This window comes from Takifugu rubripes, chromosome 3, assembly GCF_901000725.2.
Source record: "Takifugu rubripes chromosome 3, fTakRub1.2, whole genome shotgun sequence".
NCBI lineage: Eukaryota > Metazoa > Chordata > Actinopteri > Tetraodontiformes > Tetraodontidae > Takifugu > Takifugu rubripes.
The window spans coordinates 7753780-7777649 of NC_042287.1; the positions used below are offsets into that span (position 1 = coordinate 7753780).

At 46.1% G+C, this 23870-nt stretch overlaps 2 protein-coding genes across 4 annotated transcripts in view; one reads left to right on the top strand and one right to left on the bottom strand.

Moving 5' to 3' along the window:
• Positions 1-2998, top strand: part of LOC101062162 (large neutral amino acids transporter small subunit 1-like) — a 9797-nt gene extending 6799 nt beyond the window's left edge. Inside the window, exons 10-11 of the mRNA XM_003963248.3 lie at positions 437-611; positions 828-2998. Coding sequence (XP_003963297.2) covers positions 437-611; positions 828-904 — 252 coding nt within the window. The 3' untranslated portion in view covers positions 905-2998. The remainder of the gene's footprint in view (positions 1-436; positions 612-827) is intronic.
• A 1904-nt stretch (positions 2999-4902) lies between these two features.
• The window catches only part of LOC101061934 (thymocyte selection-associated high mobility group box protein TOX-like), a 55604-nt gene continuing 36636 nt past the window's right edge, over positions 4903-23870 (bottom strand). For 2 of the 3 annotated variants that reach the window (XM_011602369.2, XM_011602367.2), the window contains 6 exons: positions 21153-21440; positions 10908-11138; positions 9480-9560; positions 7905-8300; positions 7256-7395; positions 4903-6585 (listed from right to left, as the gene is read on the bottom strand). In XM_011602369.2, coding sequence (XP_011600671.2) covers positions 6543-6585; positions 7256-7395; positions 7905-8300; positions 9480-9560; positions 10908-11138; positions 21153-21440 — 1179 coding nt within the window. In that variant the 3' untranslated portion in view covers positions 4903-6542. The remainder of the gene's footprint in view (positions 6586-7255; positions 7396-7904; positions 8301-9479; positions 9561-10907; positions 11139-21152; positions 21441-23870) is intronic. The other variant, XM_011602368.2, reaches the window with a different exon arrangement.

The window sequence follows — 23870 nt, forward strand, 5'->3', positions numbered from 1 at the left end:
CACTGACTCCTCCCACCCTCATTCCTCCCGCCCTGACTCCTCCCACCCCCATTTCTCCCATCCCTCCCCGCCCCACCCCTGACTCCTCCCCCCACTCCTCCCACACGGACTCCTCCCACTCTCACTCTCCGGCCCCTCACTCCTCCTCCAGCCCCGCCCTCTTATCCAAATTTGTTTATTTTGGTCTCAACAAACAAACTGTAAGCCCACCTCCATGCTTCTAACCCGGCCCTTCACAGGGGCCTCTTTATTACACACTTGTCAATAACATGGAAGTGTGCAGGTAGACTAGATTTCCCATGATGCTCTTCTACAAAGATTTAAGGTTGCATTATTATGAAGTCACAGCGCTAACATCTCATGCTGTGACAATTACAGTTGGCAAACATTGACATTTTTAGTAAATAACAGCGATTTTGCTCCGATCCTTCTGCAGATCCCACTGTTCATCCCCATAGGGTTTGTCCTGGGCTGCGTCTTCATGATCGCCGTGTCCTTCTGGGCAGCTCCGTTTGAATGCCTGGTAGGCAGCAGCATCATTCTCACAGGCATCCCCGCCTACCTCCTGGGCTACAAGTGGAAGAAACCCCACGTGGTCAAGAAGATGCTGGGTGAGTGAGGCCTAATCCCACCTCCTTTATTTGCTCGGGCAGGGCTGGAGGAGTGTTTATTACCGTTTGTTATGAATGGATGGTGCTCGGTCGGAGCCAGGGCCTCGAAACGTGGCGACAACGTTTGAGTAAATGACAGGAGATCCAACGTTTGACATGCAGTAACCCGGCGGCGGAGAGCAAGCACGGCTAATGTTGTGAGTTGTTTCTCCTCAGAAATCTTCACCATGTTCTGCCAGAAGATCTTCATGTCTGTTCCTGAAGAGAGGGAGCAGCATGAGGCGGCGGAATAGCACCAAGCACTCAGTCGACATCATGGCCTGAACGTGAAATGTTTACATTTGTCCATGAAACATGTGGCTACAGCTTTCTTTAGGCCAGCAGATTCACCGTGGAGCTCCTGATTAACTCTTTGATGCACCCAGACCCATTTTAGTTTTAGTACGGTTCATTTTGGTGAGGATGTATACACAGACCTGCATTTTTGAGTGCTGTCTTAGCTTGCTGTTTTAAAATGTTAGCCTCTCATACAAAACGTGAACTAAAAATATAGCGTTAAAGTCCCGAAGCACAAAAATTGGCTCATTCAAATAGTTCTTTTGGATCCTGCTCAGTTCAAAGGTATAAGACTTGCATGTTCTTATTCGTCAGCCTCACCGGAGGTCTGGACACTCATCGGCCACTTTATGGTGTAGACCTGTTCAATTGCTTATGAGCACAAATAGCTAATCAGCCAATCACATGGGCACAACCATCTCTAGGGTTCACAGAGAATGGTCCACAAAAGAGGAAAGATCCAGTGCCTGGTTGATGTGAGGGGTCAGGGAAGGATGGGCAGACAGGTTAGAGATTATAGAGGCAAAAGTAACTCAAATAACCACTCGAGGAAAGAAGAAGAGCATCTCGGAACAAGAAAAAAGCCAGAAGTGTTTGGGAAAAACAATCGAATCGCCTTTTGATGAGCAGATTTTTGTGCAAAGGAACTTTAAAGGTGCATCGAAGGGTTAAAGACATTTCAAATGTTTTCTTTTTTTCGCAACGTCGTCGGTCCAACATGCTCACGTATGTGCTGAATGCTGCTCCATGTAGATTTCTTCTGTTTTTATAGACAACATTAGACTCTGCGCACAAACTTTCGCGGCCTCCAGGTTAGCGAGCACCTCCGGAGTTCAGGCGAGTAGCTCAGTGAGACAAGAAACTCTTTCTTTTTAGAAACTTTCTCTACTTTTTAATAAACTCTACAAAACAAGAAGCACATCCCTGACTATCGCGTATAAAACCATCTGATCTACACACTGATCTTAGCTGCGCTGGAGGAATGAGGTCACTGTTTTATCCCGATCCAATAAAATACTTTACCTCAAATAAGAATTTATTTTTGAAAGTTAAAACAGTGACTCCGTTTTTCACAGCATAAAGAACGACTCAGCAGATCTCAATAAAAGCTGACTTGTTATTTAGCCTAGCAAGGGTGAGATGGGAGGTAGCGCGGCTAACAATCTAGCTGCAGGGCATTGACGCACAGATGGCGTTTGACAAAGTAAACGCTGGTGTTTTTCTCTGGATCTCGTTTTATTTTCGAAGATCGTGTCAGAGGAGCAGAGCAGCATCCTCACACAAGCTGTTCAAATGTCTATTTGGTGTTTGCTGAGCTCTTGTGTACCATCGCCGTTTGGTGTGTTTCCTGTCGTGTCATGTTACTGTCTGACCAAAATGAATGTTGCAAACGTGACTTTAGCGTGACCGGGTCGTTAGCATCTTTCTGCCGCTAATCATATATTTCACTCCTGGCGTGGAAGGGGAGCCTCAGCAAGATGCTTCGGGACAATCGTCAAAATCGAAAATAACAAATGTAAAGAGAGAGAAGCACTTTGGTGACCTAAAGCCTCTTGATAAAATGAGCGCTACGCGTGGAGAATTTAGCTGAGCAAATATTTAATCGAGCAGATATTGGTCTCCTCGCTCACCCTAAAGGTAAACCGGACGTTGTGCTCCTGTGGAAACAACGCTCCCATCTCAATGAAACTCCTGAAGCTTGAATTTGGATGCTATTGGATCAGGATGAAACTGTTGCGATGTTGCGCCTCTGAAGAATGGAATTGGTTTGATATTACACAGCTGCTGAGGCTCTACGAGTCCTCGATTTATTGTTTCCCATCAGTCACTAAAAGCAGGATTAAAAGAGAGCGCAGGACCGTGAAGTTAGATTTTCTCTGCAGAGCTCGTCTTACAGTTTTAGCCTTTGCACAACATACCGTATGACTTACGTTTTAACGTGCGCGCAATCTGAAAGTACCGTTTCTGGTATATTTGGGGGACCGTCAGAACTGTTGTGACTTGTGATCTGTCAGTGGTACATGTGATGATTAAATGATATTTTTGTGCACAGCTAGCTTGTGTGTGGTTTGTAATAAAGCTGTTGATGCAGCAGCATCAAGCTCAAAATGAAGATGTTTCCGTATCGGGCGCCACCATCAGTGGCGCCGTCCTCTCAGCCATCACATGTTTATTTAGCGATGTGTATGAAGTGCTCTGACCCCTCCTTGTTTGTTTTGTCTTCTTTGCTTTCCGTCAGACAATGACGCCACTGTTGACTGGCCTCATATCCGTCTGCAGAGGAAATGAGAGAGCCCGATCGCGGCATCAGGCCTGTCGCAGACAATATTAGTGATGGAAGATTGGGCAGCCCATATTAAACGAGTGATATGGAAAATATTTTGAAAGCTTTCGGCAAGGGGGGAGGATGATGAGCGCACGTAGAAAGGAAAGGGTCAACACGATGTACAGAGATGTCACATTCATTTTCATCGCTCTGGTTTAACTGAGTTTATTTTTGTTATTAAGGAACAGCAGCTCCATTTATATTCCTTTCACCCTACCTTGTTTTCTGAGGCATTGAATGACAAGATCGTGGATTTACCCCACCCCGGAATAGCGGTTTGATTTAAAAGCAAAATAAAACCAACAAAAGATACTTTCATTGAGGATATGTGCTGTAGTACCAGACCTCACCGACAGATGGTGGTAGAGTTTTATAAGACAGACGTTGCCTCTGGGAGGGTGATATCATTAATTAGCTGTGGTATAATCTAATAGATTCCTTTTTAAAAAATAGCAAATAATTAATTTGTACTTACAAAAGTAGTTTTTCCTCTTCTCTTAAGGATAATTTATTTTAAGATCGTTATTTCCTAAATTCCTGTTTGCACCGACGCAGTTGCAGGTTTCTGAACGTGCTCAGTCATGACACAGACTAGCGGCCTTGCTCAACGGTACCTGGGCACTGTTGATGGTAGTAAGAGGGAGGGAGAAACACGTCACGCTTCAAAAAGAGAAAAGAAAGGAATGTGGAAAAAAAAGTGTGGCGGCGACTTTTGTAAGTGAGCTCTAGGGGGCACTGTGTCGTCATCATCATAGTCACCAGAGAGCGAGAGGTAGAGAGAGGGAGAGAGAGGGAGAGAGAGGTAGAGAGAGATGGAGAGAGAGGTAGAGAGAGGGAAAGAGGTAGAGAGAGGTAGAGAGAGAGGTAGAGAGAGGGAAAGAGGTAGAGAGAGGTAGAGAGAGGTAGAGAGAGGGAGAGAGAGGGAGAGAGAGGTAGAGAGAGATGGAGAGAGAGGTAGAGAGAGGGAAAGAGGTAGAGAGAGGTAGAGAGAGGTAGAGAGGGGGAGAGAGAGGGAGAGAGAGGAGAGAGAGAGGGGTAGAGAGAGGGAGAGAGAGGGAGAGAGAGGAGAGAGAGAGAGAGAGGGGTAGAGAGAGGGAAAGAGGTAGAGAGAGGTAGAGAGAGGTATAGAGAGGGAGAGAGGTAGAGAGAGGTAGAGAGAGAGGGAGAGAGACCGTGAGAGAGGTAGAGAGTGTGAGAGAGGGAGGGCGAGAGAAGTAGCGAGAAAGAGGGAGAGAGAGAGTTGATGGATTCCATTTCTATTTCTACCTTTAATCCAACTGTGAAATTCATAAGTAAAAACACTTTCTTTTTCCTCAGCTGTTTCATCATCATACCTCTGCCAACCACCCTCCCCCAACCCCCGTACCCCCCCACCAGCACCAGCAGGCACAAATGTACTGCGTGCTTCACCATATACAGTATCGATCAGGTCTGCCAGGAAGAAGGCCAAGAAGCAGGAAAGGTCAAAGTTCGTTAAGTGAAAGCAGGCTAGGGCCGCCCCCCCCCCCCCCGGCCAATGAGTCCTGTGACAGCTTTAGCATCAGGATCATTCTCCTGATTAACCACAGACAGACAGATGGACGGAAGGACGGACGGAGGGAGACAGAGTGAAGCAGACAACTCAGTTTCTCCACTTTAAACATTTTATTACAGACAAAAGAAAACAAAAGAAGCATTTTTGACACAAAATGAATTTAATGCTGATGCAACAGCGCTGCAGCCATTTCTGAAAAAAATATTTGTTATTCTAATAATCATGGTGTTTGATCTATAATAATAATAATAATAATAATAATAATAATAATAATAATAATAATAACAATAATAATGCACCCTGATGATTTTTGCCAAAAGGTTGTTTAATATCATTCATAAATAGATGTAAAAACCAGCAACCAAATTAAATAGAATGACCATATTGTAAAATATCTGATATTTAACAAAACAAAAACGGCTTTTCTCATCACTGGCTTTACAAATCAAAGGACATTTGGCAGGTTTACACACAAAATCAAAATATCTACCTCTGTGACTGCTGGTCCAAAAGAATGCAAATCCTGCTACGGTGAACGAAAAAAAATCTTTTTTTTCTCCTTTTTTTTGCACAAAATAATGATAAAGATGAGTTCAACACAATTCTAAAACACCTAATAAAACTAGTCAAAAACTTTAAAACCCACTGTTATTTTTTTTCTTTAGTAACATTTCACATTTATCTTTTTTTTTAATTCACCTGTACAAGTAAAAGGGTGTAAGGATTGGGGGGTGGGGGTGGGCGGGGTTACAGGTGAGTGGGCGGTCTTTACCAGCCAGGGGGAGGGCCTAAGAGGAGAGGTATCAATCTTTGACCTCTACAGTTCTGGAACGTCCTGAGGTCGCGGCCAGAGAGCGCCGCTCTGCCCGCTGAGGTCGCGGAACGCTTTCTGGTCCGTTCTCCCTTGTTTCGGAGAACAAGAACAGTGAGCACAGTTTGAACAAAACTTCGAGTGTGTGTGTGTGTGTTTGTGTGAGTGTGTGTCTGTGTGTGCGTGTGTATCTGAGAATCACATGACCCAAAAATAAAATGCGTGTTAAAAAAAAGCAAAATCAGGAGAGCAACTGCAGCTAAATACACACAGAAGAGGGATCCATCTTGGTGATATTTACAATCACTCTATGAGAAAGAACAGAAAGGAGGAAGTCCTGCTCGGTGGGGGAGGGGTGATTCACAAACGTCTGTGATTATCTTTATTAAAATATCACTTTGCCTTGACTCACGCGGGCCCTTTCGCTCGGCCCTCAGGTACATCATCCATCCGCCCCTCTGCTCAGCTTGGAGCGTCTTTACCCCCCCGATGGCGGCGGTCCATGGCAAACACGCAGTAATGGAGCCAAGAAGAAAGAAGGCGTCTTAAAAGAAGAAGAAGAAAGGGGGGGGGGAATCCAATAGAAATGAGAAGACGTCTTTTTTTGGTCTTCATTTCCAGTATGTTGGCATGAGCTTAAAGCTCGCCGCCCTGCCCTCGCCGGGGGAAAAAAACGAGCAACAAAAAATGGAAAGTTCACCAAAAACTGGAGGAAAAAAAGCTAGAAACGAGACAAGTGCCCCAGGCTTCAGGCCCGTCTAAGTGCTTGGCAAATAGGTGATGTTGCTGTAGCAGTCTTTGGGATTTTCAAAAATCCGTCACGTAGAATCAAAGACAAAAAGGAAAACTGGTGGACAAGACGGAACATCGATGACGTGATGTTGGTAAGCTCTCAGGAGACTGACATCTGGAGATCTTAGGACTTCAAGTGAGGTAGAGAGGCTTGTCCCGAGCTCCCATAGCACTGCTGGAGGAGAAGAGAGCGTTAAAACAGGTCTGGATGCACGTCAGAACGCGCGTCGGGACTGTTGCGTCTCCAGCTCCGCCGACAGGAGGAGGAGACGGACGAGGCGAAAACAAGGAACGCCGTCAATCAATGAGGATATGGACAAATGCAAAAGTTGGAATTTGCAGATCACTTGGTTCTTAAACGTCAAATTCAATCTGTCCGCTTTGCTGACAGGCGGAAAATAATTCGAAAACCTTCCGAAACCGCAGGTGATCGTGACCCGGTGGTTCGTGGGGGTTGGGGGGGGGGGGGGGGGGGGGGGGTTCTTTTACAGGCTGCAGTCAGAGAGTGTCCAAACGTCCCCCGACCCGACCCGATGCTGTCTGACATTCAGATGAATCAGCTTGAAATGCTGGACGAGCGATTAAACGATTAAAAACAGCAGTAAAAATCCAGGGACCATGCGCGTCAAGGGGGACTTCATTGGATGTCGCACTTTTACAGGGGTCAGTAATGGCAGCGTTCAATTCAATTTCCTTTTTCAGTTTATCTTTAATACGCTCGGAGTCTCTCCACGCTAACTTTCACGCGACTCATTTGGAAAACGAGACATCGACTTTCCCAGAGGAGACTCACAAGGATGGAGATGCAACTTGTTTTGTTTATCCGTTGAGGTCTTTGAGCTCACCTGCAGTGGTTGGGTCCACAGTCCCTGTTGCAGTACTCGCCGTCCCAGTCAGGGTTCTGGCCGTGCAGTGGGGTCGGGCCCCCTGGAGACTGGGAGCCCCCGACACTGTTCTGGTACTCAGCCTGGATATGGGAGAATCCCTGTCAGTCAGAGGAGGGAGGGGTCAGAAGGTCAGCCATCGATTTTTTCGTAGTTCACAATCCAGCCGGGGAGGGGGGGGTGAAGTTTCGCAGCGGGTTTTAGAAGATGAAGACACGTTTATTTCCTGTCAGCGCTTGTTTCTCCAACTCAGATGGGACTGGTTTTATATATTATTTATTAGCATTTCTGTGACACAGGAGACCTGTGGTTTGTCAATGTGCTGCCAGCTGCACTAAGCTAACCAGGACTGACCACTTTACCGCTGCTGTTAGCATTCTCTGTTTGCTATATCGTGTTTGTCTATATTTATCTGTGTAATTAAGATTTGATTGTTTGATTTAAGTTTTAATTGGTTTATACACCTGCATTACTGTTCCCAACTATGCAAAACTCCCTTATTCAATCATCAAACCAGTCAACAGCGACTCCGATAATCATATAGTTGAGCTGGAAACCAGAAAACAGCTGATATTGATCAAGAAAAACAATTTGTTTGTTTTAATGCTACCTGTTGGCTGAGCGGTGGGGAATGCAGAGGTGCCTGGAGCCCCATTTGGTGTGAGATGATTGGCTGGGACTGCTGCATGTGGAGCGACTGGTTGAGCAGGGGGCTCTGGTGCAGCGAGAGCTGGGCGTGGGGGTGCAGAGGCGGGCTGATCTGGAAGGGAGCTGGCGGAGAGGCACTCATGCTAGGAGGCAGCATCTGGGATTGGCTGAGAGTCGGAGCCAGGCTGTGGCGGGGGGGCCCGGCGTAGCTCTGCAGGTCCGACAGGGGGAAGGAGCCCGGCGGGCCCAGGTAGGGTGAGGAGGGCTGCGGGGGCACGCTGTACAGGGGCTGCTTCGGGGGCAGCAGGTGAGAGGGCTGACTTGTCTGCTGGGCACTTTTTGGTTCATCGTTGTAGGTCTGTGGACAAAAACCCAGAAGCTTCTTAAGAAAATCTACTTTAAAATGTATTTTGGAGTGCAATAAAAAAGTAAAGTCTTGAGTTTTAGGCTGGGGATGGTGGCGCCCCCCCCCCCCCCCGTCAGTCTACTTCAGTATTCTCTGCTAACTCTTAGTCTCTTTGTCTTTAGACCACGTACACAGTTCGCTCGGGGCCAAACGGGGTCACGCACAGCGATTAACAAAACAGCGCGGACCCTCCAAAGATCCTCCAAAGTTTCTGTTCTTGGCCAGTTTTGCTCTGAGCAGGTGCAGCACACCTCTGCCTCCCCCCCCCCCCATGATGAGCTGTCACGCTGCTCATCTCCGACCATCGGTGCTGATTAGAAGGTAATGGAGCCCATTTGTATGAATAGAGCGGGGGCCCAAGGTAATGATCAATAGACACCTTGACAGATAGATGGGAGAAGGAGAGGGACACACACACGTGTGCAGGTGGCGCAGCCAGAGAAATGAGGCTGTTTGCCTGCAGAACAAATGGAATGACAAAAGGAATCTTCCCCACGCTACTTTGTGTATGGTTAATACGGGATGGCACTAAACAATGCGGCCCTCCTTGCTTTTCTTTATCCCCCGCGCGACCACGCCGCTGTGTGCGATCACTCACTGGGCCAAAGGGGGGCCATAAATCTGAATTAGCACGCAGGTGACAGATGTGGAAAGAGCAGGAAATCCTATGATTGCCTTCGCTGATTTGGATGTACTTCCTTGTTTTGGAGGGTGTGGAGGTGGTGACGCGAAGGATGAAAGGAACGGAATGGCGTTCTCCCGCCGATGCGTCTGGAACAAGCGTCAGTCTGCGCTCAGCCCGCCACATCATTTTTCTGTCATCTTCCCCTGTTCGATTGACACGTGCGCTCTTGCTTCTATTGGCTGACCCTTCCCCCAACCATGTCACCATAACAACTACACCCCCCCACACACACACACAACCCCCCCCCCCCCCCAACATCTGCACACTATGGAAATCAGGTATTGTTCCGAACACGGCCAGCTTCTTTCTTTCTTTTTTTTTTTGCATCATATACCCCACCCACCAACACACATCGCTGCCTGTAAGCCCCGCCCATTCCATTAGCAGGGATTTTCCATCCAATCCATCATCGGCCTTAGCCGGGGCCCGTGTGTCCTAAGTGTTACCTTGGAAACCAGGCTGGCTCGGTACGCGGCCAAAGCTTTCAGGTACTCTTTCTTGGCCGCCTCTGTTTTCCTCTTGTACGCCTGTGAAGAAGTAGAAGAAGAAGAGAAAAACAAATCAAAACTAGAGTCTTCATGTGAAAGGTTGACATGCTCTTAAATGTGCCTGTGTGTGCACGTATAAACACACTCCTAATGTTTCCCTTCCCATCAGAGCCAGTGCTACAGAACATCTCCTTTTCCTCATCAGAGCACTAAAACTCTCTCATCTCAATGTGTCTCCCTCTATTATAGCAACACATCATTTCCATGACAATCCAAGAGAAATGAACTGTAACTCCCCCCCCCCTGCCTCCCCTCTCTCTTTCTCTCCCCCTCTTTTCCTCTCTGTTTGTCTCTTAGCTCCACAATAATGCTCCTATCATCATAGCGACATTAGCGGAGCTCCAGAGTCATTGTTTTGTACATTAGGTTGCGAGCTATGCTGGCTTTCGCCTCTTCCTGGACGTGACTTTCTATTTTATTAGGGTGACGTGAAAATCTCTCGTCGTCTATCGGAAATTACAAAAAGTACATCTTTTTTTTTTTTAACTAACATGCTTCATTGTTTTGAGTCTCTGCAAAAGGAGAGTGTGGGAAACTTTACTTTTCTCTTCAGATGGCATCCTCCCAGAGTTGAGTTTTACCTCTCGCCTGCAACCTTGTGGTGATAATGATAAAAAAGCACCTGCTAACCAGTTCCAGGTTTTAAAAGCAGCTAAATCTCAGGCAAAATAGGTCAATTATGTACAGCAGGAAATATTTAATAATTTCCCTCTCTAGCATATTTATTTTTTTATACATTGGCCAACTTGTGCCTGCAGAATGTCCGACGTTTGGAATTGTGTGAATGATTTACAGGCTACTAACGCACGTAAACTTCCCCCACACCTCCTCTCCCTTCCATCTGCTCGAATTAAATATAGAAAGCAAATCATTTTTTTTGTCTGAGACGGGACCAGAGGACAAAGGGATGGATAATCTTTGGAAAGAGAATAAGTAGCTCATTACGGTGAGCTGCGTCTCGGAGAGATGTTCTGCTAATTACACAGCGCGGAACACGAGGAAACGTTCTCACACGGCAGTACGCCCACTCAGCTGGGTGGGGCTTCAAAGGGTCAAACCTGACCAATCTGGTCTCATATGTAGCGCTTGGACACGGTCTTTTAATCAGAGCTATCATTGGCTGAGTTTGGTGAGTTTAATAAATCAAAGCTGCAAAAGAGGAAGTGATGAGGTCAATGTGATTAGTAAACAGGAAGTGGATCTCAGCTGACAACATCTGCCCTTTTCAAAACAAGCAAATATTAAGTTTTAGTTGTCTTTAGCTCAATACCCAAGTTTTAATGAATGATTTCTGACAAACATCTCCCTACACTCCTCCAGACGTACCTGCTTCTGCTCTTCTCCTAGGCTGTCCCACATGGAGGCCACGATTTTGGAGACGTCCCCAAAGGTGGCGTTGGGGTTCTGACCCTTGATCGCCGCTTGGGTGTCTCTGAAGAAGAGCGCGTAGGCCGACACTGGCTTCTGAGGCTCGTTGGGGTCCTTCTTCTTCTTCTTCTTCTGCGGTTTGGGCTTCGGCTTCATCATGTCCGCCGAGGGCCGCTTCTCGTTTCCTATCTGAAAGCACGAATGGAGAGAAGACCAGAACTGGCGTTTAGGAACCACTCGAGGTGAGGTGGATTTCTCCGCCCTGACTGAAGAGGAGCTTCATTCTCTCTATCAAATCATAAAGATTAACTGGAATGCACATGGCGCTCAGCATTAATGAAACAGCCAAACAGAACATTCGATAAAGGCGGCAGAGTTCTGTGAAGAGCAGCGGCGGCTCGCCGGGAGAAGAGAAAACAGATCAATTTACGGACACGAGCCAATGAAGACGAGCAGGGAGATGGTGAGGCGGGTTGGCCTGGGGTGAGGTTTGGGGAGGAGGAGGTGATGAAGCTGCAGCTCTATAGAGAAACAACACGGCGACGCCTGGGCAGAGAGGAGCTGGGCTGATTTAGGTCTCATTTGTGGCTGTTTGACGTAGTTTCACAGGTCTGAATCACCTGTGTGCTCACTTCCTGCTCTTCCTTCAACCTCCGTCATTCAGATCAGCAGAAGTCCAGTCCCCTCTTCTGCGGGGTGCATTAAAACCCATTTAAATCGGCCACCACCACCGACAACAGCGCACATCTGAACGCGTTTGCATTTTTCCCGTGCGCGGCGTTTTTGATGCGGAGTCAAATCCAGGTCACCTGATCCTGGTTGTGATTCTGTATGGAAATTGCCTCCTTTGCTGCGTGGAAAAAACATCAGGCGGGGGAGAAAGAGAGAGAGAGAGAGAGGAAATGGAGCAGAGAGAGAGGAGGAACAGAGGGAGGAGGTGGCGCACCACGCTGAGGATGGGGTGACGACTTAATGTTGCCATTAGTATCAGCGGAACATCAGTTAACCTGATTTCCTGGTTGCTATAAAGGCAGGAAAAAAACAATCCAATTTAGCAGCTGTATAATAGAAGATATAATGACACACTAAATGATAATGATATATATTGGTATTATGTCAAATGAAAGGTATTTATATGGTTGAGGGGTTATGGAGAGAGAGAGGGGTGAGGAGGGGTTATGGACGGCCCTTAAAGGCTTCAAGTTGCTGTTTTATTAAGTTGTATTTTAGACATTTTCAACAGCTTTGCTGAGCTTGTTTGGAACCAGCAGGGAAGAGGGGGGAGAGAGCCGCGAGGAGATCTGCTGGAAGAAGTGCACGTCCATCTAATGCATACTTATCATCGGATTAAGCAACAGACACTTTCCCCTTTAACCGCCGTTTGGGAAAACGGGAAATGACTCCTCGCGAAAATCACATTGTTTCAGAAAAAAAAAGTGCGCTGCTCGATGCGTTCCAGCCAGAATGAAATGAACTAATCAAAATTCAGGGTCCGGGAGCACATTTTGGCAGAAGAAGAAGAACTTCAAAATGGCTTTTGTGGTGTGTGAAAATGAATGGATGCTCATTCAGGGCAACGCAAATTTCTTCTCTATTACACAGCTTGCAGGTAATTTGTGCCTGTGTGTGTGTGTGTGTGTGTGTGTGTGTAAGCTCCTGGTTTCATTAAAAAATAATCATCCCTCACTTTTAGGCAATGAGGCAGAAGACAGGCATTTGAAATGACATCTGTTCCACCCGAGCCTTTGAAGTGAAAATAGAATAAACTGAAGGTAGAGCTAATGGAATGACAAAATAGGGGAGAGAGAGAGAAAAGAAGGCTAAATAATCTCTAGATTCACGCGGAGGAGAGTGATGACACTTAACAGCTTGCGGGTACACGCAATCAAGCCGGGCGAACAAGGGCCCAGCTCTTTTATTTCTTTATTTGTTCTCCCGCACGTCACACGCACGTGTGATCTTCTCAGAGTTCGACACATCGAGCATCACCGGAAGAGCGTCGAGAATACAGGTGACACCTGAGTGAAGGTGGCTCACAGCCGACACAGATAAAAAAAAATGAATCTATGCAGATACAATCAGGATGTTTCTTTTTTTTTAAATTCCAACATTTCCTGTCAGAGTAGAGGTGAGTCCCCTGGACACATCTCACACTTTGACTAAAGCGTCCTTCAGCAGCTGCGTACAGAGTGAATGCAAGGCTGTGAAGAGAACAGCTATTCTCTGGTAGTGCTGGTCTGAAGTGAGGCACCAGTTCTGCCCCCCACCCCCACCCCCCCCATTCAAGTGCAGAGAATATGACTGCCTGAAAAAGCCAATTTACTCTCCCTATTCGTCTGCATCCTGACGACGTCGCGGTGCCAAGCATTTGACTCAAATCTTGCATGTTTGCTGCTACGTCGCGCCAACAGATGATGAACCTTTCTTCAGCCGCATTCGTCCGTTCAAACAGGACGACTGGAGAAGTTGAGGATTTGAGGATTTAATTGCTCTCCGACAGCTTCAGTAAAGATGCTGAGTCCCTCAAATTAGAACCCTCAACCCAAAACAAAGCTGTTCACCATGACCTTGCAGAATCGGCCATAGCACTCTTGCCATCAGCGTTTCTGTTGTCTGAGGAGAGGCGGTGGCGGTGATGGGGGGGGGGGGGGCTTCGGGGGTAATTTGAGGAGCGATGGGGAGGATGGGGTTGCCTCTATTCTGAATGGACAGCTCTGCACCAGCAAGACAAGATTAGAATTGACAGCCTGATAACTGCATCGAGATGGAGTGAGGTTAGAAAATAAGGGGGGGGGGGCAGATGAGTTGGAGAGGTGAGGTGGAGGGGACGGGTGTAGCCGAACCAAAACCAAACAGGAAGTGTCCAGTCAGGGCCCACTGATGAACTTCCTGTGAGGAATGAACACAGCGTCACACAGAGAGTCAGATTTCAGGACAGGAAACCTGCCGGTGGATCACCGAGCACCAGAGTTTCTGTTCTGAGAAATAACGTCAGGTTTGGGAGTGTATTAGCCAGGTAGCTAGCTGTCCTGTATTCCGTCATCACGAACGCCACGCCGTCCGACCCTGACTGGGGTGCATTACCTTCCACTCTTTTCTCCAACCCTGATTAATTTGAGAAAATAAAAGTAAAATAGGAGCAATTTCTTTACTGGGGCCATTGCTGACCTCTGTGTAGCAGCGCGCTGCAGCTTAATGCAGCTTTTACAGACTGTATGTAATTTTCTGCTATTTTCACAACTTGAAGCCTCGTAGAAGAAGCGGTTTCACGCTCATGTATTGTGAAAACATCACAACAAAGGCTCCCGCGGCCCCACGGCGCTTCGTCTCCTGCTGGTTTTAAAGCGGGGCAGTTTGTGAGTGAATATTTCCTGGACACCGCGTTTGTATAATGAATTATGATGTCTTTTACTTGCCTGAATGAAAATCCAGAAGAGAGAGAAAAAAAAGCTGAGAACAATGGGGAAGTCTTGTAAATACTAATTAGGGCCCTGGATAAGGTGGGCTTAAACTTGGTTATCGTTGATTGTAATTAGCTGAAAAAGTCTCGCATGTCCAAACAACTTCTAACGCAGTTTGATTTTACAGTTGCCCCAGACTTGGCCTTGTCTTCCCGCGTTCTCGTCACCTAGTCTGTCACAAAAGGCCCGATGGAAAATCTGTCTTAAATGACAAACTGCGCCCTTCTCATCTGGAAACGATTACGGCTCCATGACAGGCTGCCCATCTGTAAGCAATGAGCGAGACCGCATGTCAACCTGTCACGCTGATCTGGGAGCAGGGGCGGGCGCAACTCGTCCAGAGTGCAACGCTCGTCGATTAAAAACAGGAGCATAATGAACCTGCAGTATGGACTCTGGGACCTGAGAGACGCGGCATCGCACGGGCCTCGGATAAAGAGCCCAGTATGGAATTTCTATCCAGTCCTGAGGCCACGCCATCAAAAACATACAAGCTCTTCTGAGTTTCTTTGGTCTGTTCACACATGCGGGAGCGGGCGCTAAGGCGGCGTGATTTATCTGGCTCTGAAAGACTGACAGCGCCGCAGAGCCCCTCCCAGCAACAACCCTTAACAGCACCGGACCTACTTAATCAGCCTAAACCGCAAAGTCGAGGCCCTTGTATTTGGTAATGCGGTGAAAACAGTGGCAAGTGAGAGCTAATTAGATTAACTGTAGCTTAACGAGCTGTTGGAGGGGCCCCGCAGATTGGATTTTAATAAATAGTGGCAAAAGCATCTGCTGTGCACTTCCTAGCTCTGCTGGCATCCTAATTGGCCCCAGTGGGTTGCTGGAGCTCAGCCGTGCTCAGTGTTATTTAGGAGCTGAGAAAAGGCAAAAATGCTTTTCTCCAGTCCAGGTAAATCTGCCAATCAGTCCACCGTCTATTATTGCGGTGCTCTACGGGCGAGGCTTTGTCAACATTCAACATTCACTAATGCAATTTCTGATGCTTTTAGCAGCAAAGAACATCCACAAAATGTCCACAACTCAGGCAGAAAGAGTTCTTTTTTTTATTTTGAAATGGTCATATTCATCTTTTCCAACTGTTTGTTTTCAGGATGAAATGTTCCCATGATGAGCTCTTTGTAGAGCAAATAGCATAGAAGGGAAAAATACAATTAATCAAATATGAATGAGCAACCGGAGCCGGGTTATTTCCATGGCAACAGCCTGAGGGGACAGTTTGAACCCTTTAATGTGAGCTGGTGATGTCTCTTTGTAAACATCTGCGCTGTGTGTGTGTGTGTGTGTGTGTGTGTGTGTGTGTGTGTGTGTGTGCAAATAAGCGAGAGCCTGGCAACAAAGGCATCACAGGGCAGCAACCTCTTGGTAACCATGGCAGATTCCATTATCTAGCCCAGAGAGGACCTAAAAGTACTCTACATGATTGTATTCTTTAGAGGATAGGGGGATGACAGACAGCTACATATGATCTTTCAGTGGGTTTAAATAGATTCGGTAGCTTTGAGAGCTTTTATTTCATGTTGTTTATCATACGTGAGATTGTAATTTGCCCGAGGATGATTTGCAGTCTATTGTTTCGTTTTCGGCTCTTTGTGCTCATAGTAACAAGTTCCAGTGAAACAGCAATTGCCAGAAAAACACCAGAATCCACTTTATTAAAGATGTGAAGAAGTGCTGGGCAGCCACCAGCAGACTGGTCAGTGCGTGGGAGCTGTTGGCAGGAGCGGGAATCCCGAATACCCTGTCAGTAGCCCTCTCCTCCCAGACCTCAACGGTTCCTTGGGTGAGAGTAATGGCTTCTTTACACTGGGCTGCGCAGCGCTATTGTAGAATCACAGAGCAGTTAATTGAAACAAATGACTCTAATAATGGGACATTATCCCCACAGGCTGGCTTTGTCGTGGGCCTAATTAGCGTTGCGGTGGCGGCGAGGAGGACGAGCCACCACGCTGATCCCTCAGAGGAGAGAAGGCGAAGCTCCCTTTTAAAGCGGCCAGTGGGGGATTTTTATACCAGCAGCGTTTAAGTGTGTGTAAGTGTGTGTTCCCTCTCAAAACCGCTGTGATGAATGTAAACATCCCGTCACCCATCTGAGGGCACGTCCAACGGCTTACCACGTCTTCCTTGACCTTCCATTTTCATGAATCAGTTAAGGCAACAGCCCCTTTTCCACCTCTTTTCCTGAAATGTATTTAATGTGTGCGTTTTCCACCACGTCTCAAAGTTATTGGGGTGTAAAAGATCTTACATGGATCTAATAATCTTGGTTTTTTTTTCAACTTCTCACCGATTCTGACACGGGCTCAAGTTGCCGACCCTCCTCAGAAAATAAGATCAAAAGAGCCTGAATCTCACTCTTCTAGCTTCTAGCTTCTCTTCTTTTTGCTCCATTTTCCCAAACCAAACATGCACAGAGGAATAAAAGTGCCAAACTACTTTAAAAAAATCACAAGGCAATACCACGCTGCTAGCTACTTTGTTTGAGGAAAGTTTTGGGTTGGAATCTTGTCCAGTAATTTCAGCTCAAAATTGAATTTGAAATTCCCAGATAGGTGATAAAACCTGCTATGCTAATTCGCCAACTCATCAGCGCCGCTGTCCTCTGGAGCGCCAATGGCCCATGGCTAAGGTGACACCAAGAGAGAGTGCCTACCGGCTACATTTTGATCACCATTGGAATCTGTTTTGTCGCCATCCCCAACTGTTTACCCTGATGCACGATGATCCCACAAAGTCAGTCGCGGCGCCGAGCGCAAATGTGTAACCGAGCTGCTTCAAATATTCATTAGTCGTAACCGTCGCCCGAGGTTGTTTGAATTAGCCACATGAATATTCATGAACTGCAATGAGCGAGCATTTGTTTTTACCGCTCAATCCCTTAATACTTCGGTCTTCATTACTCCTCTCGGAGCTCCGGCGCGATAACCTGCGGAAAACAAAGCGTCGCTTTCCCCCCAAAAAAGAAGCACAATCTCTTCCGAAGCCTGTTTGCATGGTTTTAAATGAAAATGGGCGTGCCCTCCCAATTATCCCGCTGTCGTCTCCCACGACAACTACAAGACGCAGTGCTCACCCCCGTCGCCGAGCGTGGCGCTGAAGGGCAGTCGTCTTGATTTGAAATGAAAAGCCGCTTTTCAGGTTTTTTTTACTATTACAAAAAAAAAAAAGTGATTTATCTGGGAACGTCACTGAGATGCCACATCTATCCCAGTAAGAGGCAGCGGAGCAGGCAGGTCACAGCAGATATGTCTGAAACCTGCACGGGGGGGTTGCTGTTTCAGAAGCAATCGAGCAGTAGCACGAGAATTTGAACGTTTGAGGGGTATTTTTAAAGTTAAAGGTTATTTTAAGGCAGCCCTTGAGTGTCTTTCACTGCCGGAGCCGAACTCCACCGAGCTCCATTACGTTTGGAAAAGCTCCGTCTGTTGTTATAATGTTTGATCGGGCCTTTATTTAACACCTGCTGTCAATAACCGCAGCTGTCAATACAGCTTTTTTTTATTTTTATGCGGCTGCATTAAAATGGTTACGACCTTTCCTCCGCTGTCTCTGCCCTAAATGCCAAGTGATGCAAAACAATTTTACATTCACTAAATAAATGAATTCAAAGGAAGTCGAGCTCATATAACCTTTTAACAATCATTCACTTGAACAAAAGGCTGATCCAGGAAATAAAGACACACACACACACACACACACACACACACACACACACACACACACACACACACACACATATAGTAAATAGCCTTTTACTCTATATTAGTGTAAAGAGACGACAGTGAGATGAATTATCTAAACTCTACTCCACAGTCAGTATTTATTATAAGGAATAATTGGGACGTATACGCCCATCGAGAAGGAGGTTGTCAAGAAAAATCATCCCTTTAGTCCCTTGTGTCTGATAGTTTGGTCTACCTTGGTTTGGTTTAAAGATGTTTACTTTTAATCCCATTATAATCTATATTCCCAGCTGAAGATGACATCAAAGCACCATTCTGTAGATGTTCAGCAAAGGTTTTCTTTAAAAAAGGTTCCCAGTGGCTGAGAATTCTCGAGTCAGTCGGATTTGTGATGTTTTAGGCAGCCAATGCAGATTAAAACATGTGTCCGTAAATACGCCAAATGTTGCCCAAAGGCTAGTTTCCATCTGTGGTCCCTGCGGTGTCCGCTACAAGAACATGGTTTGGCATGAACTTAAACTGACACCAGAGGCCTTTAAACAGCCTCTTCTCTTTGATAATGAGTTTGGGGGGGCTGCCAATCTACTTCAATATTTAACAGCACTGAAGCCCCTCAAGGCTCCATGTTGGGACTCCTCAAACTCCTTCCTGACCCATCATTACCGTCTGCTTGTGAGTCCCCTGACCCTTATTTTTTCTCTCTCTCTTATTGAATAGATATGAAGTCACCAAAGGGCCAGTCAGGCCCTAAATGACGGGAGCGCGGGGGGAGGGGGGGGGTTGGCCAGCATGAGACCCTCCTGGATGTCACCTCCTCCCTGACAACCAGCCTGGCGGAAAGAGTCCCTCATCATTCACATCATTCACATTAAGGGACCAACCCACAGAGCAGGTCAAGCTGAAGAGCATTGAGGACCATCTCTTCTGGCTGCAGCAATAATCCCGCTATAACTGGAATCTTTATAAGAAAAGTTTGGCTCCAGGGTGGTTTCTTGTTAAATAAACACAAATTAACAGCTGACTAACTAGACAAAGTTCAGGCACATATTTCACTACCAAAAATGGTATTTTTTTGCTGCGTATGGATTATCAGGAATATCTTGACGTTCATTTTTCGCCCCAATCTGCCTCCATGCTTTCCTCCCCATCGCAGACTGATGAAAAATTACGGGTTTATTTAGCCCAGCGATGATCAATCCGCCAGTCTCGATTCTGTAACGATTTAACTGTGTTTGCGGTGCGATCGATGTGGGCTGAAAACAAAAATCCCAAAGCAGGGAGAAGTTTACAGAGCTTTAGCCTTGGGCTAAATGTTGTACAAAAAAACCCAGCAACAACGTCCCCTGAGATGAAGCATATCTGTTGCTCCAGCTGCGCTTGTACTTGTAGGAGGTTGGGTATGTGCACTGAAGGATGGCTCCTATTGAAGAGGAGTGTATCTTCAAGGTAACGCTCTTGACCCTTTATTTGCGTCTTCGCTGACGGTGTGAGGAGATGGCGGAGCGACTAATGCTTCCCAGCCATCTCCAGCAGACCAGGGGTAAAGGTTTCAAACCCCAGCCTCCTCCAGTCCGCCCTGGTTATTCCTCACCCTTTCCACAGGCTCAAATTCAATCCCCCTCATTATGCCTTTATCAGCATGAAATTAAGGTTAATTGACTTTGTTGGCGAAGCATCGAATGAAACATCCCTAATGGAGCCGTAATGAAAATAACTTCATCTCCAATTGCGTTAAAATATTTCTCTATACGCATCCTACTTTCCTCTTCTGCAGTCTCAGAAATAAGCTCCCCTTGTCCCAGGAGATAATAAATGAATTGAATCCCTCCATATACACATACACACACCCACACACACACACTTTCCAACCCCCACCCCCTCTCCTTCCTTATCGGTCATCTATTTTTCCAGAGTAAGCTATTACTTGCAAGTGTTGCTAGGCAACAAGAAATATTAATAGCAGCTATTATTAGCCCGGCTCTGCTAGAGTAGTACTAAAATGTGGAAGTGGGAAACATGAATGTGTTACATAAATCTCTGGACCTTTCACAGTGTGTGCAAGTCTCTGTTTCTGTGGTGATTTATTGCAATGATGGTTCATTTATGAGAAAAGGGGGTGTGAAATAAGAAAATGGAACATTACCCCGAAGGGCTGCTGGAGAATAAATAATTGCAAAGGTGAAACAAAAGCAGTGTGAGAGGCAGGCGGTGCCGCCTTGTGCCATTCTGAAATTCTATTGGCTGCTTTCCTCTAATAATCGCAGTCGAAAAAAAATATGGCCCTTTCTGTTATTTTACACTGAAACCAGGTTAACGGTAGCAGTTTCCAGGCAGTGGGACTGAAAAAGGGGTCCGACTGTAAACGCTGCAGACTCTCCCAGAGATCACTCAGCACAGCAGCCAGTGGATTCTGACCTAATCCTGGAGACTGCTTAACTGGAGGCCTTAGCTTCCACCCACAGGAGGAAAAAAGAGAAGTGGAATAAAGTACGGAGCCTGCAACTTATGCAGTTTGATTCTGAAAATCACATAAGTCCTGATTAACGGAGGATAAATGCCACGGATGCTCACATTAAAACGTAAATATTCATGAGCTGCAGAGAGAAAAGTTATATTTATGTCAGATGAAAGTATATAACGTTGAATTATTCAGCGCTGGGACCATCTATAATTCATCTGGTTCGATACGATGATTAAAGCATCTGAATGTGTTCGCCGGGGGTGTTTACATGTTCGGTCTGAAGCATGTTTAACACAAGAAAAAGTGCCTTTGCTTTGGGGAGGGGGGCGCGATGCTCAACATGCTTTTTTGGGGAAAAAAAAGAGGAGCTGACAGGGGAAACCCCCCCAATCCTTCATCGCGATTATCTGTTCAAAGTCAGCCCTTCCCTCCAACTTCTCCACCTTCCGAATCATCACTGATGACAAACGTTTCCCAGTTTGAGGCGACCTGACGTAAATTCTGGGCCGGCAGCGCTTCCATTGTTTTCACCAGCGAAATTATCAACGTTGAAGCTAAAGATCCAACAGGCTGAGACAGGGAGGGTACTCACTGAGTGCACCGGCCCTGTGAGGAGGTGGGTGTCCTGACCCAGCATGTTGGACATCCTGAGGGCGGGCAGCTCCGGGTAGGAGTAGGTGTTGAGCAGGCCGTTGTGGGGCAGGGAGTGGAAGGGGTAACCGGCCTCGTGCTCCATGAGGTGCAGCAGGGAAGGGTCGGCGTGGTTGGGGGGCGTGATAGGCGGGATCTCGTAGTCTTCGTCCCCCGCTCCCCCTCCTCCTCCGCCGCCGCCACCACCTCCTCCTCCACCACTGCTGCCGCGGCCCTGACTGGAGTAGCTCTGGGAAGGAAGAGAAGGAGAGGCATTTTTGACATTTGCATTAGCATCATGCGTGTGTTTGATACGTGAGGAGGGAAGAATCTGATTTCCGCATCTCATCGCGCGCTTACATGTTTCAATTAGTCACAAAAGAAATAAATTAGGGTTTGAGTCTCTCAGGAGTTGAAACAAAACACCCATATCGCTAAATTTAATGGCATTTTTCCTCTTCTAACGGACCTGCTGCCTTGATCTTCACCCCTCCTGAAGCATTCTTTCCCACCAGTGCTCCATTTATATGAAAAAAGCAACAAAGGTTAATCGTGGGTAATTAAAAAAAATAAACAACGTAATTGCCTTTTAAATGCACCTGTTGATTCGCAGCCGTTCAGCTTTTTGCTATACCGCGGCCAATTTAGGCTGTTTTCCCTTCGCTGCAAATAAAAATAATTAGAAAATGCAAATTGTTGTGCCTGCAAAAGTGTAAAGAATTAATTCAACCCAAACACACGCACGCACGCGTGCACGCACGCGGCAAATTAATTAGAGTTTGACAACAACAGCTGCTGTACAGAGCAATTTGCTTCAGAAAGCCTGACAGCTTCAAAGCGACATACTGCCTTTAAAACGCGTTAATCAAATTCATTAGGAGGGAAAATGCTGCCATTCAGAGGTTCCTTCAGAGGAAATATAGCGGCAGTCGTGGATTTTAAAGCCAGAAGAAGGTGGAGAAATTTATCCAGTGGGCCCAAAAGAGACCGAACCAGGTGGACGTGCGCGCTAACAAGATGATACATGGACAATGCCCGAGGTTGTCTTCTCTATGGCCCAACTTGACATAATATTGCAGTGAGAAATATGTTTTTGTGCTCTCCAAAAGCACACTGATGGTAGTCACCAGGGAATGAAAAGCAATTTTGTCAGAGGCAATCTGATGCCAACTCCCCTTTATAATGACTGAAGAAAATTAATCATCGCAAATAATATTCCACTGTCAGCCATTCAAGAGCTTTTTAATAGAATTTTTATTATTCATGTCTCGTGGTACACATCAGCCACTCTGTTCTGCAACATTTCAGAAATCAATTCAATATCATCGTTGTGTAGGCTGTCATCCCGCCTGCCAGCGCTGCGATTCATCTCGCAAACAAATACTTTTAGCAAACAAATGGAGAGGGGGAAAAAAAAAACGGGGAAAGAAATGACAGGGAACATCTACAATGTCCCCGTGAACAGAAGTGCTTCTTGAAGATGGGATAAAAGTCAGCTAATGTGCGCTGCCATCAGGGAGAGAATCAGCATAAATACCACGTTTATTATCGAGGGCTGTGCTATTTTCACTTCTTATAACAGTCGGCTTGTATGCAGCCAATTTAAGAGAATTTTTGTCAACAGAACCAACAACTCCATCTTTGGTTTTATTGGTACATGTCAGACAAAACAACAAATTTGTAGTTTTATTTATTTTTTTATAATTTGTTTAATACTACTTTCACCTAGAAATGAGGTTCCATGTAATAGAAAACATGTTATTAAAGCTCTGTGCTGAACATTCTTTGCTAGAGAAAGAGCTGTTGGAAATGAGCTTCCTTCCTTTAGTTTTAGAGACACTTTCACTTTAGAGAAGTCGCTTTCTCCCAGGATATGTTGGTTAAGCTGAAATAAAATGACCGTGGGTTCGAGTTTAGGGCATTTAGAGTATTTGTGACACTGGTGTCACCGTGGGGGTGGGAAAAACTAGGTTCTAAAATATTCTGTCTGTCAAGAACTCTGAGGTGCATGGGCCATAAGTGGTACGCTACAGCCTAATCTGCGGCACGCTGTCTGAGAAGCAGTTACCTGTTCATCCTTTCGTTGTAGTCTGGAACACCAGCTGGTTAAGTGTAATAACCAAAGTCCACATGTGCTAGCAGTATATTAGCGTTGCTCTTGTCTTTAAACGTCAGCAGGGATGATGGGGATACGTTCATTTTATGAAAGAAAAACAGGCACAGCTTTATTTTTCAGCTGCTTCTTGTGATATTGGCTCCGCATCGCCATCCGTCATCGTGGATCCGAAATTACGAGACAACCTCTCTTGACAGTTTCAGAGATCTGTTCCGCATCACGGCAGCAACTTATTTTATATCACTGCAAACGATGCACATCAATGAATGATGGAACCCTTTTTAAGTTGGCATTTTACTGTTAGAGACAAATTTCCAATATAAAAATCAAGCGTGTAAGTTAGTAAAATACTACATTGAAGCGAGCCGCTGTGTATCGGTGGCTCGGTTTCTATCGCCTGTTAGGAGAAAAATAAAGCTCGCGCAGAACAGAACGAGCAGTTTAACATGGTGAGTTATGTCCTGAGATTTAAATGCTGTCAGGAACTACTTTACAACCATGCCTCCCATCTCTTTGTGCCTTTTTCTCCCCCCTTTCTTTTAACAGCTTCTTATGATGCCCTTG